Source organism: Arvicanthis niloticus, chromosome 1 (genome assembly GCF_011762505.2).
Source record: "Arvicanthis niloticus isolate mArvNil1 chromosome 1, mArvNil1.pat.X, whole genome shotgun sequence".
NCBI classification, from domain to species: domain Eukaryota; kingdom Metazoa; phylum Chordata; class Mammalia; order Rodentia; family Muridae; genus Arvicanthis; species Arvicanthis niloticus.
Genome location: NC_047658.1, coordinates 156,578,668 through 156,593,886, shown reverse-complemented (window position 1 = coordinate 156,593,886; position 15,219 = coordinate 156,578,668). Strand labels below are relative to the sequence as shown.

Below are 15,219 nucleotides of genomic sequence, written 5' to 3'. Positions count from 1 at the left end.
ACTGGATATTAACCTTTCATTGGATGTAGGGCTGGTAAACATCTTTTCCCAATCTGTTGGTTGACATTTTGTCCTATTAACAGTGTCCTTTGCCTTATTTTAGAGCATAAGCCACTGGTGTTCTGTTCAGGAAAATTTCCCCTGTGCCCATGTGTTCAAGGCTCTTCCCCACTTTCTCTTCTATTAGTTTCAGTGTATCTGTTTTCATGTGGAGGTCCTTAATCCATTTGGACTTGAGCATTGTACAAGGGGATAAGAATGGATCAATTTGCATTCTTCTACATGCTGACCACCAGTTGAACCAGCACTTTTTGTTGAAAATACTGTCTTTTTTCCACTGGATAGTTTTAGCTCCTTTGTCAAAGATCAAGACACCATAGGTGTGTGGGTTCATTTCTGGGCCTCAAATTCTGTTCCATTGATCTACCTGCCTGTCTTTGTACCAATACCATGCAGTTTTTTTTATCATTATTGCTCTGTAATACAGCTTGAGGTCAGGGATGGTGATTCCCCCAGAAGTTCTTTTATTGTTGAGAATAGTTTTTGTTATCTTTGGTTTTATGTTTTTCCAGATGAATTTGCAAATTACTCTTTCTAACTATGAAGAATCGAGTTGAAATTTTGATAGGTATTGCATTGAATTTGTAGCTTGCTTTCATCAAGATGGCCATTTTTACTATATTAATCCTGCCAATCCACGAGCATGAGAGATCTTTCCATCTTCTGAGATCTTCGATTTCTTTCTTCAGGGACTTTCTTGTCATACAGATCTTTTACTTTCTTGGGTAGAGTCACACCAAGGTATTTTATATAATTTGTGACTATTGTGAGTGATGTCATTTCCCTATTTTTTTCTCAACCTGTTTATCCTTTGAGTAAAGGAAAGGTACTGATTTGTTTGAATTAATTTTATATCTAGCCACTTTGCTGAAGTTTTAGGAGTTCTCTGTGGGAATATTTAGGGTCACTTAAGTATACTATTATATCATCTGCAATTAGTGATATTTGGACTTCTTTCTTTTCAATTTGCATCCCATTGACCTCCTTTTGTTGTCTAATTGCTCTGGCTATGACTTTGAGTGCTATATTTAATAGGTAGGGAAAGAGTGGGCAGCCTTGTCTAGTCCTGGTATTTAGTGGGATTGCTTCAAGTTTCTCTCCATTTAGTTTGATGTTGGCTACTGGTTTGCTGTCTGCTTTTCCTTTGCTTAGGTATGGGCCTTGAATTCCTGATCTTTCCAAGACTTTTATCATGAAGGTATGTTGGATTTTTGTCATATGCTCTTTCAGCATCTAGTGAGATGATCATGTGGGTTTTTTTGAGTTTGTTTATGTAGTGGATTATGTTGATAGATTTCTGTATATTAAACCATCCCTGCATCCCTGGGATGAAGCCTACTTGATTATGATGGATGATCGTTTTGATGTGTTCTTGGATTCAGTTTGCAAGATTTTTATTGAGTATTTTTGCAAGAAAAATTGGTCTGAAGTTCTTTCTTTGTTGGGTCTTTGTGAGGTTTAGGTATAAGCATAATTGTAGCTTCATAAAATGAATTGGGTAGTGTTCCTTCTGTTTCTATTATCCCAGCTAATCCCTTTCCTAAACTAAAAAGCCAGCATATACCCTCACTAAGGTTTGTGTGTTAACAGGACTTGTATCCTATGCCATTGTATCTTTATATTTATATAAGAATATTTATATATTTCTTTATATTTGCTCTAGTACTTTAATTAATCTATGAAAGACCTATTCCTCTATGTTCTGTAAGCTCAAGGGATTTCCTTTGTTCTGTACAGTGCTATTGGGTCTCCTACCCAGCTTCCCCTGGTACAAGTGGCTGATCACCTTGAAGCATTTGTTCACCTGTTTCCGGCTTATTTCACTTAACATCATTGCTTTTTGTTTGCATCTATTTCCCTGCAAATGTCACAATTTCTGTATCACTTGCTTTGAAGCCATAACAGAAGAAGGCTATGTAACAGCATGTAGGAATCCAGTCTTATTCCCAATCTCTTACAGGTGCTAAATATTAAAGGTATAGTCAATATTAATAAAATTAATAAAGGTATAATATTAATAAAGGTATAGTCGATCTATAGTCGATCTTTGAAAGCAAGCACATGATTAGAGTGAATAGACCCCAGATGAACCAGTACACAGTGCTTGGGAAATAGTATTGATTATAACAACAGTAAACCATTAGGTATTAAAGTATTGATATTCGCAGTAATTCTAGTTCATTTTTACTAGAATGGGCAGCCTCTTAATGTCAAGGATAAGGTGAAAATAAAGAACCGGTGGATCTCAGAACTCAATAACAAGTTTGCAAAGCACACTTACAAAGCCGATATCTACCTAATGCTATTGCATTTACTGGAGGCGCTGAATTAAGTCAAAAGGCACTTGTCTATTTCTAAGCACTGAGTTTTGTATGATATACCATGCTGATCTGGCAGGATTTCCACATGCTTGAAATTTCCTAATGTCAGGGCTGATGTCTAATCTTATGAATATGTAAATAATTTAAGTATCCAAGTTAAAAACTGGTGATTAAAGTGGAAACCAAGGAGTTCAGTAAATGTCAACCCTGATCCTTGTTTATAAAACAAATTCTCAAGCTGAAATGCCATCATATGCAAACAAGGATGGCCTGTGTTCAATGAGGATACCTTGTTTAACAGGTTGTCCTGTCATTTGCAGTTGCTACCCAGAACAGTTTGATCTATCTGTTCCTAAGGATTTGAAAGAAATTGACCTCAGGAAGAAACATAAATGGAAATTTCAAATCAAGTAATTGGAATTAATATTTAAATAGACACAATCACCCTATCTAGTGGCTACATGTACTTCCAAATAGAGTCAATACCTTTGCAACATTTTAGTCAGTTCTTATCTGTCCTATGCAACCCCTGTGTTTAAGAATCTTTGAGGTACAAATTCCAACAGGCTCTCTCTCTCTCTCTCTCTCTCTCTCTCTCTCTCTCTCTCTCTCTGTGTGTGTGTGTGTGTGAAGCACCTTTAGATCTCAGTGCATAACAAATGTCTCCAAATCATAATAACGAATGGTCACACACTGACCTTTCTTTCCTTGGCAGCTCCGGTTTCCCATGTCTAATCCCCAATACTCAAAGTGTCAATCCCAACCATAGGGGCTTTGACAGATTTCAGTGACTGCTGTGGAATGACCAGCGACAAATTTGATAAATCCTGCCACAGGAGAGATTGATGGAGCCAGCAGCATGTGTCATCGCTTCCCACCGCTCTTCATCAGAAAGTCCTGACGGCTTATCCTCGATGCTCTAGTCCCTTTCAGTCTGCTGAGATTTGGATCCAGTCCCCACTAGCTCCCACAAGTTCCTATGTGATTGTGTCTACTTGTCAGATTCCATGTGTAGTTCCAGTTGCCATCTCATTTTAATTTGTGTGTTCTGTAAGAGTATATCTGTTACTTGATACTGACCAAATCACAGGAATACCATTCTTAGCTTCGCCACTCATTTGAATCTCCAATATCACCCATTCTTCTGAAGTATTCCCTTCCCTCAACATCCTCAATGCTTAGCAATTTTAATTGCCCTCCAGGGCCCACCTTTATAGATTTTATAAATTACTATCCTTCCCTCTTCTCTGAAAAGACTACTATAGCACTCTCTAAACAAATATGTCATAAATTGTTTGTAGTAACTCAGAGAATGTAGTCTATTCTTTGAGAAACATCTGCTCAGGCAGGATGGTGGAGTTTGGGTGGCAGTTGTGGTTCTGTCCCTGGAGATGCTTAGTACCACCCAGCTAAGGTTAAGCTTCCCAAGGTCTCAGTGATGCTTTGTCAGAAATGTCTACACTGCCTGCTTTGTGTTGCTCTGTAGCTCAGTCTTTGTTCTTCTGGCACCATAGAAAACCAGACCATCATTACCTCTGAAGCCTGTTCCCAAGGATGGACTCCTTTTCTTCCTGTTAAATATGATGAAGACAGGAGAATAGTACTTGAAATTCCTCTGACCAGGCATTAGGAATTTATTTTTAGTCCTTGAGGTGCCATCTCTGTCTTGCTGAAGAATGAAAGAACAACAGCAGAAACTGGTGAACTAAGAGGTGGATGGGCGCTTTGTACCAAGGCCACCCCTGGGTGTAGTATCAGGATGAGGCAGATAAATAGAATTGGCAGAGTTTTTTGTCAGCCTTCTCAAAAAGTGCAGTTTGCAGGCCCCCTGCCTCTGAAACATCAAGGGCATAGTAAAAAAGACGAAGTAATCATGGGTCCCCCAAAAGACTCCACAGCAGAAAGCAAGCCACTAGCTTAAGCCCCCTGAAGAGCTTTGTGGGAGGAGCTCAGGAACAGCTCCCTGACTGTGGAAGTCACTCTGAGAGACTTTGTGATGAACACCATCTAATCCCATCAGCCAAGGGCTGAAAATGTCTTATCATGACTCTTAGTTTCAGTAGGTTTGTCTTTCCACCACTTTCTATGGGGATGGCCCCCTTCCACCACTTTCTATGGGGATGGCCCCTTTCCACCACTTTCATAGCGACAAGAGACAATCCCAAATGTGCACTTGTCTACTCATTTTAAATGGAAGATGGCCTCATCCAATTTAGGAATACTGAAAGACGTTCCAGGATCATGATAACTCCAAACATTTGTGTCAATGTAAGAAAGCTGAATTTTCTTTCTACCAGCTGAGAGCAATCTCTTGATTTTCACGGAGCTAATATGTAAGATGGAAAACGACAGGATAAAGTGGCTGCCCTTATCCTCTGCTTCACTGGCCACAGTTTTATGTGTGTTACGAAACTGTTGTAAAGCCAGTGCAGCTCATTCTTTCTCATGGTCAAGCTCTTGAGTCCTCCTGTGGCAGTCTGCTCTACCACACTTGCTCTTCGTCATCCACCTTACAGATCCTGGGGCTTACACGGGATGACACCATAGATACCTGACAGTTGGCTCCGGATCACAAGAAAGCTAGCCTTTGTTACTCTTTCCTTTACAGTCAAATGCATTTTTTATCATCACCTTTCCCCAAACAGACAAAAGCAGATGTGCAAACAAGCCAATGTGCGAATTTTTTCCCCTAAGCCCTCAGGATAAGCGTGGGACAGGAAAGAGAAGTGTTGACAGGCCTAGACTAGCTCACAGGCCTAGAAGTCTCACAGCTTCTGAGTATGGGGAAAGGATGGGCTTGTAATCATTAAGTTATGCTTGCTAAAGCAGGGAAGTTGTCACAGACATTGTACAGTGTTTATAGCCAGGAAAGGGTTTCTGCCTTGCATTCTTAGTTAACCAGACTACCACCCTCCTATCCAATAGACATTTCTGCTCCTTCTACTTTTTCTCCAGACTTCATTTCATACAGTTAGTAGAATCAAGTCAGAGATGACATAGGCATTATATCAGAATTCGTGACAGAGGGTTAGTAGATGAACTTTACCCTCCTAAAAGTAGCTCAAGTTCTCTTTCTTTCTTTTCCTGATCACCCCTCCCTCTTTTTTTTTTTTTTTTTTTTTTTTTTTTTTTTTTTTTTTTTTTCTGGAGGGTTGGCATTGTTGGAAAAAGCTGCTGCTGTGACAGGTAGTACTGATACTTCTCAGTTCAGTGTTCTGACAGTCTACGAAACATTGGAGCTGGAGACAGACAGGGAGGGAAATAAATCTTATCTAGGTGATGGCAACACTATGTGCTTTATGAAGGAGCACGAACTTCTTCAGGAAAAGCCCTGGCATTTGCAGCTGAGCCTGGTCAGTGCATAGGATGCTTTGATACTGGTCTGCTCCCTTCTTTACTCAGAAGTATGCTGTCAGACTCCGCGGGTTTAATTAACGTATTAACATGAATGTCTGAGAGTTGGTGTTTTCTTTCTTTCTTGCTGTAATACCAGACTGGACAATTAACTTCCTAGGGAGAAAATGATTAAAGTTGTATTCACAGTTTGTAAGGTAGCTTTCTCTAGGTTAAACTTGCAAGAAGTCACATGAAAATCCTTAGAACTTTCAAATGTGCCTGATAGTTAGAGACAATTTTCTTTGACGATACTGGCCTTGAAATGTATATCCATGAAAATAAGGTAGATTCTCCTATGCAGATTAGCACTGTCTATGCATTGAAACCTGAGCTATTTATATTATGCATATTCATGATAAGGGGACTTCACTGTAAAAAATAAATACATTTTACCTTGATCTTCTACTATGTCCTAGGCGATTATAGATACAGAAATTTAGGTCTGGTGACCTTTGAAAACTTTTCTGACACTTTAAAAAGTTGAAGAATATTTTTAGAAATCTCAAGGGTTTTTTTTTTTTGTTGTTGTTGTTTTTTTTTTGTTTTGTTTTTTTGTTTTTTTTTTTTTTTTGACATTTTCTTTCTTTCTTTTTAAATCATTTTATTCCTTTACATTTCAAATGATATTTCCTCTTCCTGGTTACCCCTCCACAGTTTTGCCCTCTCCACAAGAGCCCACCTCACCTTTGCATTTTGCCAATGTGAGGGTGTTCTTTCTGCCACTCACCCACTCCTGCCTCACTGCCCTAGCATCCCACTCTGCTGGGGCATCAAGCCTCCACAGGACCAAGGGCCCCCTCCCACTGACGGCAGATAAGACCATCCTCTGCTACATATGTATCTGGAGCCATGGGTCCCTTTATGTGTACTCTTTGATTGGCAGTTTCATCCCTGGAAGCTCTGGGTGGTCCAATTAGTTGATATTGTTCTTCCTATTGAGTTGCATTCCCCTTCAGCTCTTTCAGTCATTGTCCTAGCTCTTCCATTGTGGTCTCAGGCTCAGTCCAATGGTTGGCTGTGAGTTTTGCATCTATATTGGTCAGGTACTGGTAGAACCTCTCAGGGAACAACTATACCAGTCTCCTATCAGCAAGTGCTTCCTGACATCAGCAATAGTGTGGGGGGTTGGTGTCTACAGATCAAATGGTTGCCTAGGTGGATAGTCTCTGGTTGGCCTTCCCCTCAGTCTTTGTTCCATTTTTTGTGCTTCTCATTCCTATGGACAGGAACATTTCTTGGTTAAGATTTTTGAGATGAATGGGTGTCCTGATCCCTCAACTGGGGGAGGGCATGCCTATCTTCTGGAGGTGGACTCCACAGGGTCTATCTCCTCTTTGTTAGGTATGTCAGCTAATTTCATCACCATTGACCCCTGGGAGCCTCCTGCTTCCCTGGAATCTGGGTCTTTCTAGTGGCTACCCCCAGTTCCTCACCCTCGCAACGCTACATGGTTCTATTCAATTTCCTGACCCTCTGTACTTCTCTCCTGTCCCTTCCAATACATGGCCTGGCCCTTCTTTTTTTTCCAAGGTGGTTTTTTTTTTTTTTTTTTTTTTTTTTTTTTTTTTTTTTTGTAAGAATTCCATTTTTTTAATGGTTAGAAAGCATTTATGGAGACTACTAAAACAGCTAAATACAGACGTTGGAGCGGTAACTGCACTGTTGGATCACAGGCATTTGGAGAATAAATCTGGGGAAAACTAGGTATGCAGGGGAAAAATGTCTTTGGAGGTGAGCAATAGGGGATGGTCAGCACCCAGGACAAAAGTCCTGAAGCAGAATAGCAGCAATGGCGAAGGACTGATACCCAAGACTTCTTTCTGACCTATATGTATGCACCATGGTACACACATGCTCATACTTCTTTACAAGTACTAACATTTGCACAATCCTACACAGAACTGTGTGTGTGTGTGTGTGTGTGTGTGTGTGCATGTGTGTGTAAAGCAAGTAGTGCACCCAGAAACCATGTTTTCTACCTACCATGGCAGAAAACATGGATTACCTCCATAATAAAATACCTGAGTTAATAAATTTATTAAGAGAAAAGACTATTTGACTCATAGGGTTGAGTCAGTGGTGTGTCAGCACGTCATGGGAGGAAAGAATATGACTGAGAGAGGCCCAACTTTATGGCCCAACAGCACAAAAAGAAATGAAGAGGGTACTCAGATCTCATGGTGACATTTAGGATATGTCCACAGTGACTAATGGTCTTCCTACAATGCTTCTCTGTTCAAAGGTTCCATTACCTCCCACCAGTGTCACTGAGAAACCCTGTGTTTTACACATGAGCTTATTAGGGGCACTCAACATTCTAACTTCGGCAAAGAAGGGTAAAAGTAGAGCAATAAAGCAAGACTTTGAAACAAAATGTCATACTCTTCTTTATTGGAGGATCAAATACTATACAGTGGAGCCAGGGAGTGGCTTGCTTTAACACCCAGCCATCTCTGCCTCTCTGGATTGCAGGATGTGTTTTGGCTAAGTGAACAGTGTCATAACGGGGTTCTTTCAAGGAGCAGTAAATACTCAATTGAGGTAATTTGTTCTTTGGCCATTCTTGGTGCATCAACAGCTTTGATGAGTCACCTGGTGATTCATTTGACCTTTTTTTGATTGTACAGTTTGTGTGGCTGAAAAAAGAATAGTAGGCAGGTGCTGCCTCTATGCAGCTCAGTGACTCACCATCCACTCAACGTGAGAGATGACAAATGCAGAGAAAAGATGTTGATAGTCGGGTGTATTTTACGCCAGGCACAGGGCAAGAAGTAGATTTACCAAATGATGTTTTCCAAATCAGTAGTTGACTGCTCTGGACACCAGGTACCTAGAGGGGGGAAAAAAGGCTCTTCAGACTTCCATAAGATAATAGTTGGGTACACAGGTTCCCAAGATGAGATAGAGATTACTAGAAGAGGATTGAGAAGTAGAAATGAAGTGGAAGTCATAAGAGAAAGAAATAAAAGACATCTTTGGGGTCAGAAGAAATTCACAGTGCAGTTGCCCTTGGAGAATATGGCAGTGTGGAATGTTACCACTGATATGGCCATCTATAAAGTGGCCACAAGAACTTTACACATCTCAGGGATAAAGGAACAAGGGGTAAATGAAATAACATAGATAATGATTAGATGGTACTAAAAACTTGATCTGGGTTATACTAAGAGCTTGGTCTATGTAGACTAAGATTTTCTAAACTGAGTTTTCTGTCTTTGTTCTTGAAAAGATTAGAGGAACTTGTGGAATTCAGGAGATGTCTCATTTGACTTAAGGCACACTCCACGAGAAGGAACTTATACCTGGCACTGCTTGGGTAACCAACAACCAGAGACTAGCTATTTCAGAGACTTAGGGAAAACTAAGACTTAGGGTTGGAGTTAGGTCAGTGCCTTGTTCAGCCATCATCAGAGAGGCTTACACTGGCAGCAGATTGAACAGCTGCAGACACCAACAGCTAGATATTGCACAGAGAGAAAGAGTCTAAGTGGGATGTCTCCATGAAATCTCTCCCCTCATTGCTCAGTGAACCTAAGATGAGGTGGAAAGTGTTTAAGCTCCAGAAGGGATGGAGGACACCAGGAGAACAAGGCCTTCTGAATCATCTAAGCAAGATGTACATGAACTTGCAGAGTCTAAATCAGAAGGCACGGGGCTTCTTGGGACTCTTTCCTCTTGTTGGGCTACAAGGTCCAACTTTGATATTATAGTTTTTGTTTTATTTTATTTTGTCATTGGTTGTTATCTCTTAGGAGCCTCTTCTTTCTTTCTCTCTCTCTCTCTCTCTCTCTCTCTCTCTCTCTCTCTCTCTATATATATATATATATATATATATATATATATATATGTATGTATGTATATGAGTGGCCTGTCTTCATGTAAACCACAAAAGAGCATCAAATCCCACTGCAGATGGTTGTGAACCACCATGTGATGGCTGAGAATTGAACTCAGGACCTTTGGAAGAGCAGTCAGTGTTCTTAACTGCTGAGCCATCTCTCCTACCCAAGCCTCTTCTTTTCCAATGAGAGACTGAAAGGAGTAGATTCTGAGGGGAGGGGAGGTGGGCGGAGGAATTAGGAGGAGGAGAAAGAAAGGGGGAATTATAGTCAGGATATATTCTATGAGAAAAGAATTTGTTTTCAATAAAAAGAAAAAAAAAACCAATAAAGACTAGCGCTATCTCATTGCATCTGGGATTGAATATCTTAACTCGATATTTGGTTTCCCATGACATGTTCATCCACACTTACAGAGATAGGCCATGTTTATTTGTATGTTGTCATCACCTGTCTCACAGCTTTGATTCCTTGCTCACCCCTTTGTAAGAAATGTGGTTTTGCCAATTTGAGTCCTGTTATCTCTTTAGACATTTGTTTCTCCAGAATTCTAGAAGTAGCCTCTGTATTTCTTCATCTTGGGTTGCTTCAAGCATCTCACAGTTTCCATCAAGATCAGGTATCACAATGGGCTCTTCAGAAACTAAGTACTGATTTTACCCTAGATGCTACCCATCCCATGTTGTCTATGGTATCAAGGGGAACAGAAGACATTGCCACCAGGCAGAGGATGCTATGCCTCCCAGTTCACTTCACTATTTACTGGATGTGTGATTGGCAGCACCTCGTATCATTCCGAATGCCAGTCTCTATAACTTTTAAAGTGACATGTTAATATCTGACTTGCAGGATTGACATGTAAAACAGAGGTGATGCCCTTACCTGGAAATGCCAGGTGCTGCTCCTGATGAATGGAAGAACAAGTACAAGGGCCCTGATTCTGACCTGTCTTCTCTCTCTCCCTCTCTCCAGTTATACAGCTCTGCTGAGTTTGGCAGAAGATGGCAGCTTATCCAGGAATCAGTGGTACCAAATAGGTTCTACTGGTAAGTGTGACTCCATGTTTTGGCCTAAGATATCATCACCTGCCCTAGTATAGGACGGGACCCTGGAATAACGAACACTTTCAGATGCTCTTAAAAGTTGTGTCACTATTCTTCCAAAAACCCATAATGTATCACTAATATTATAGTGAACTTCAGGTCCTTTGTAAGTATTGCTTTGGGATATTTAGATGAACCTTGGATACAGACTTTTTTATGGCACCATAACTTTTATTGATTAAGGCATTTTACATTATATATATATATATATATATATATATATATATATACACACACATATATATGTATATATATATATATTACATATTCAAATAAAGGTTTTTAGTATAAAGAAGGAAATCTTAGTTTATCAGCAGATCTTGTCTCCCTTCCTTATGTCAGGTCTTCTAGGCCTTCTTCTTATCTTATTTGATACAACCAGTACCCCTGTTCTCTCCCTTGGCATGCCAGCTATGTTCTGTGAATTGTCAAACACATATACGTACAGGGTCATACTCTGCTCAGGGTGTTGTGACAGGATTTTCTGGATTGGTGGCATAAATAGTCGATGTGTCTATGTGAGATCTTGAAGACTGGGAAGATCCAGGTGAAGGTACCATCAGATTGATGTACCAAGAGGAGGTGTGGGCTCTCCTCTTGACCTGAACATGGCTGTACCTTTGTGGAAAAAAGAAGGGTCCCGATCTCCCTTTTCATTGTCACAAGGACACAAATTAAGCTGTGGTCACGTCCCTCTCATGATCTCTTATAAACTGAATTATCTTCCAAAGGCCCAGCTCCAAATGCAATCACTTCAGTTTAAGGCTTTAATTTTTATGTTAGGAGGAGCATAGACCATCAGCACATAACCTTCCAGTATAGATATAGATGACAGACATATTTATATTTGCGTGAGTGTTAGTGGCGGACACTGTCCTATACCTTTTTTTATAGTGTACTGAAATTATGCACATGCCCTCATATTTTAAATAGTTACAAATAAGCTTACTATAAGAATTCACATAGAGATAAATAATGTCTATTGAATGTAAATAGTAAACCATATGTTATAAAACATTATTCATTTGAAAAAGAAATAATAGAGAGGAAGGAGGAGGCAGAAGAATATAGAACAGAAATAAAGCCAAGAAAATCATAACCTTGGTTTCCTTCACCATGCTCCTAATTCTTTAATAGGTAGCCTTCTCCATGGCAATAGGCGATTCAATTTGAAAATCAACCAAGTGACAAAAGGTAATTTTGGTTTTTGTGTTTTCAACCCCGAGTCCAAGGACAAGGTTTGGAACATTTTAGTGTGATTTTGATATTTTATTTTTCGAGAGTGTTACAATGTGTATCCTCACCTAGAAGAGCAAATCCTAGTTGATCCAGAACTGCCAATTGAAGTGACACCCACCCTGGTTCCAGGCTTTTGCTTTTAAAATAGAGTTAAGGAAATTAACTCACAGGAGACTTTATGTATTCCTTATTTAAACAATCTAGAATCACTAGGACAGTGGCATTTAGGAGTCATTGAGCTCTACAGCAAGGGCTGTAAAAGTATCTATTATCTTGATGTCCCTTCTGAAATCCCATTGGAATGGCATGATGGAGGAACAGTCTGCTGCTTGATTCCAGCTGCCCAGTGCCTCTCTGCTTCCCTCACTGCTACACTTACTTCAAAGAGAAGCATGTGTTTACCTGTTGCTGTGTGTTTGTGTGTGTGTGTGTGTGTGTGTCTTTATTTGGTTAGATAAGGTCTCCTGAAAGCCAGAGTATCCTTACAATCTTTATGTGTATGTGGCTGGCCTTGAACTCACAATCCTTTTGCCTCTACCTCACAAGCACTGGAATTATATATGGGTGCTACCACATCCAGCACTCGCACTTCAAAATTTCAAATACTTCATTAAAGTATTTGTGGTTTTTGAAAGCTAGAGAGCTTTGTTAGAGAAATTACCTTTCTTTTTTTAAACATTTCATATATGCATAGAGTATTTACATGTCCTCCCTATCCTCCCTCAAACTCCTCCTATCACTTCCCACTCTCCCTTAAATTCATGACGTCATGACCTTTTACTTTAATTATTATATAAGTGCATATATAAGTGCACCATGCTGAGTTCACTTAGTGGCACTTGGTAGTGAGGGAGAATGAGTCTTCCCCAGAGTTGAGTCCTCTAATTAGCTATCTAATACCAAGGCTTAGCCCTAGGGATGTTTTACAAAGCTCTTATAGAGGCTGGGGATTTGGCTCAGTTAGACTGCTTGCTTAGAATACACAATGCCCTGAGTCCAGTCCTCAGCACTGCATAAACCTTGTATGGTGATAAGTGTCTGTGCTTGCAACACGAAGGAAGCTGATCATCATAAGTTTCATGCTAGAAGAGCTACAAGTAAAATAGTGTCTCAGAGGAAGGGTGAGGAGGAGAAGGGATGGAGGAAGAGGACAAGGATCAGGTGAGGAGAGAGAGACTTGAAAAGCCCAGACAAGCAATCTAGAAATGCCTACGTGGAGTGAGACCACTTCCTTTTCTTTCTTTTCTTCTTCTTTTTTTTTTTTTTTGTTGTTTTGTTTCTGTGATGTGTACCTTTGTGTGTGTGTGTGTGTGTGTGTGTGTGTGTGTACACTAGGACATTAAATGGCACATCTGCTGTACCACTCTGCCACAAAATCATCACCTTTCAAATGCACTGCCCAATATTGTTTGTGAATTCTAGCTTGCCTGTCCACTGTATTGTCTTTTTTTTTTTTTTTTTTTTTTTTTTGAACATAAGAACACATCTTTCCCAATCATGCATTAGCAGTGTGGAAGTGTTATTTAAAGTTAAAGCTCTTTAATTCTCAAAACAATTTTCTGAGGGAAGCTCCTCATTAGCATTGTTAACAAGAGAAGTGGAAGACAAAGAATGGTTAAGTAATTAGACCAAGGCCACATAGCTGGAAAGTAAAAAGGTCATTATTCCAGTGATGAGTATCTCCAAAGTCCACTTCTACCCCATGCATGAATGCTATTGCCTCTGCTGCTCACCACAGAGCTGAAAATTTAATGCCTTAGACAGATGAGTAGTCACAGTTCACAGGCCTCTTGACTGTAGTGTCTGTCTTTGTATCTTTCCAAACATATTTGGCATTTGGCCCACACGAGTATCAGCTTCCTTGGTATTGCCAGAGAGAACAACAGCATCCTGTGAGATGCACAGCTCCACAGCTCCTGTAGAAATGTCTTGATCTGTGGCTACATGGTCTGTGTTCTGACACTGAGCCACTTCTTGAGTCCAGCAAGAAATCTGCCAATCAAAGTAATGTGTCTTATTATATTCACTCCTGGAGACTAGTTGCTTTAAATTACATAGAAACCAGCAAACTGTTGAGGAGTTTTCATTCAGCTTTAATTAAAAGAAATGTGCTTTAATCACTGCTGCTACAGCCCAGGGGGAGGGTGTGACTAGTTCTCAGGTAGTTTTCTCCAGTGTTAAATTGAATCATTTAATGACTGTGGGTAATAACATAGGGCTTTCCACAGGGGTGTGGAACATGAAGATAAAAATCATAGGTTTACCACATCATCAAGATATCTTGAGAATTATCTGTGAGAGGCAATAGTCACACCACCTCTGGAAGCAATCAATGCCAATTGTAAATAATTATGGGAAGCAACATCTTATTCTTACCTTAACTAGTGATTGCTATCAATACTGCCATAACGACTATAAATAGCAACTTTCATTCCAAGATTTTATATTTCTTCCAGAAGTGATTTAAGACCTCATATAAAACATGTCTAAGCACAGTTCTGCTTTTAATGAATTAGCCTTTCTTCTTATTTAGCTGAGGACAGTCATAAATACGCCATTTCCTATGTGAGAAATCCATGTCATTGTGGGGGACACTATGAGTTCAAGCTTTACAATCTACTAAGAAAGGGATTGTGGGAAGTGAAGTCATTTGTGTATTCCTGAGAATTATCTGCAGAGCCCACTGACAGTAACAGAATCATCTACAATGGGCTGATTTTGTATATGTTGTCTTTATTTCACAGGTGCTGGTTTTAGTCTTAGAATGGCCTTCTTCATTTTGGGACACAGAATGGACACTCGCATTTTTAGGCTTACAGCCTAATAGTTTGGTAGTTCCATAGGCTGCCCTAAATGTTCTCTGTTTTCAGGGATCAAAAATGGCCTGACTATGAATATAGACATAAAGGTGACATATTTTCTATACATGAAGGTCAGTCATTTACCCTGGAAACTGAACTGGATTCAATCAAATGACGTGATTCATAGCCAAACAGAGATGTGACATAATGGAGAAAATAAAATCTCTTAAAGATTTCATATTAAAGAAGAAAGGATGGATTCTCATTTAGGGAAAAAATATTGATGGAGGTCAGGGTATCACTGCAATGCCATGAACAGCTTTGTATTTAGGCACCTAGCTTTGTATTTGATACCTGTAATGGTCTAGGCACCCAGTAAACAATGGCCCTTGCTTGTCATGGCACCAATGTGGGGTAGTAGCTCTTATACCATTTTAATGAAAGAGAAAAGCTGTGTAAG

General features: G+C 39.8%; 1 protein-coding gene across 6 annotated transcripts in view; it reads left to right on the top strand.

Annotated features, from left to right (window-relative positions):
• The window catches only part of Sorcs1 (sortilin related VPS10 domain containing receptor 1), a 503,533-nt gene that overhangs the window by 328,703 nt on the left and 159,611 nt on the right, over positions 1 to 15,219 (top strand). For all 6 annotated transcript variants that reach the window (XM_034507532.2, XM_076924054.1, XM_076924083.1 and 3 more), the window contains exon 5: positions 10,589 to 10,662. In XM_034507532.2, the coding sequence (XP_034363423.1) occupies positions 10,589 to 10,662 (74 nt within the window). The remainder of the gene's footprint in view (positions 1 to 10,588; positions 10,663 to 15,219) is intronic.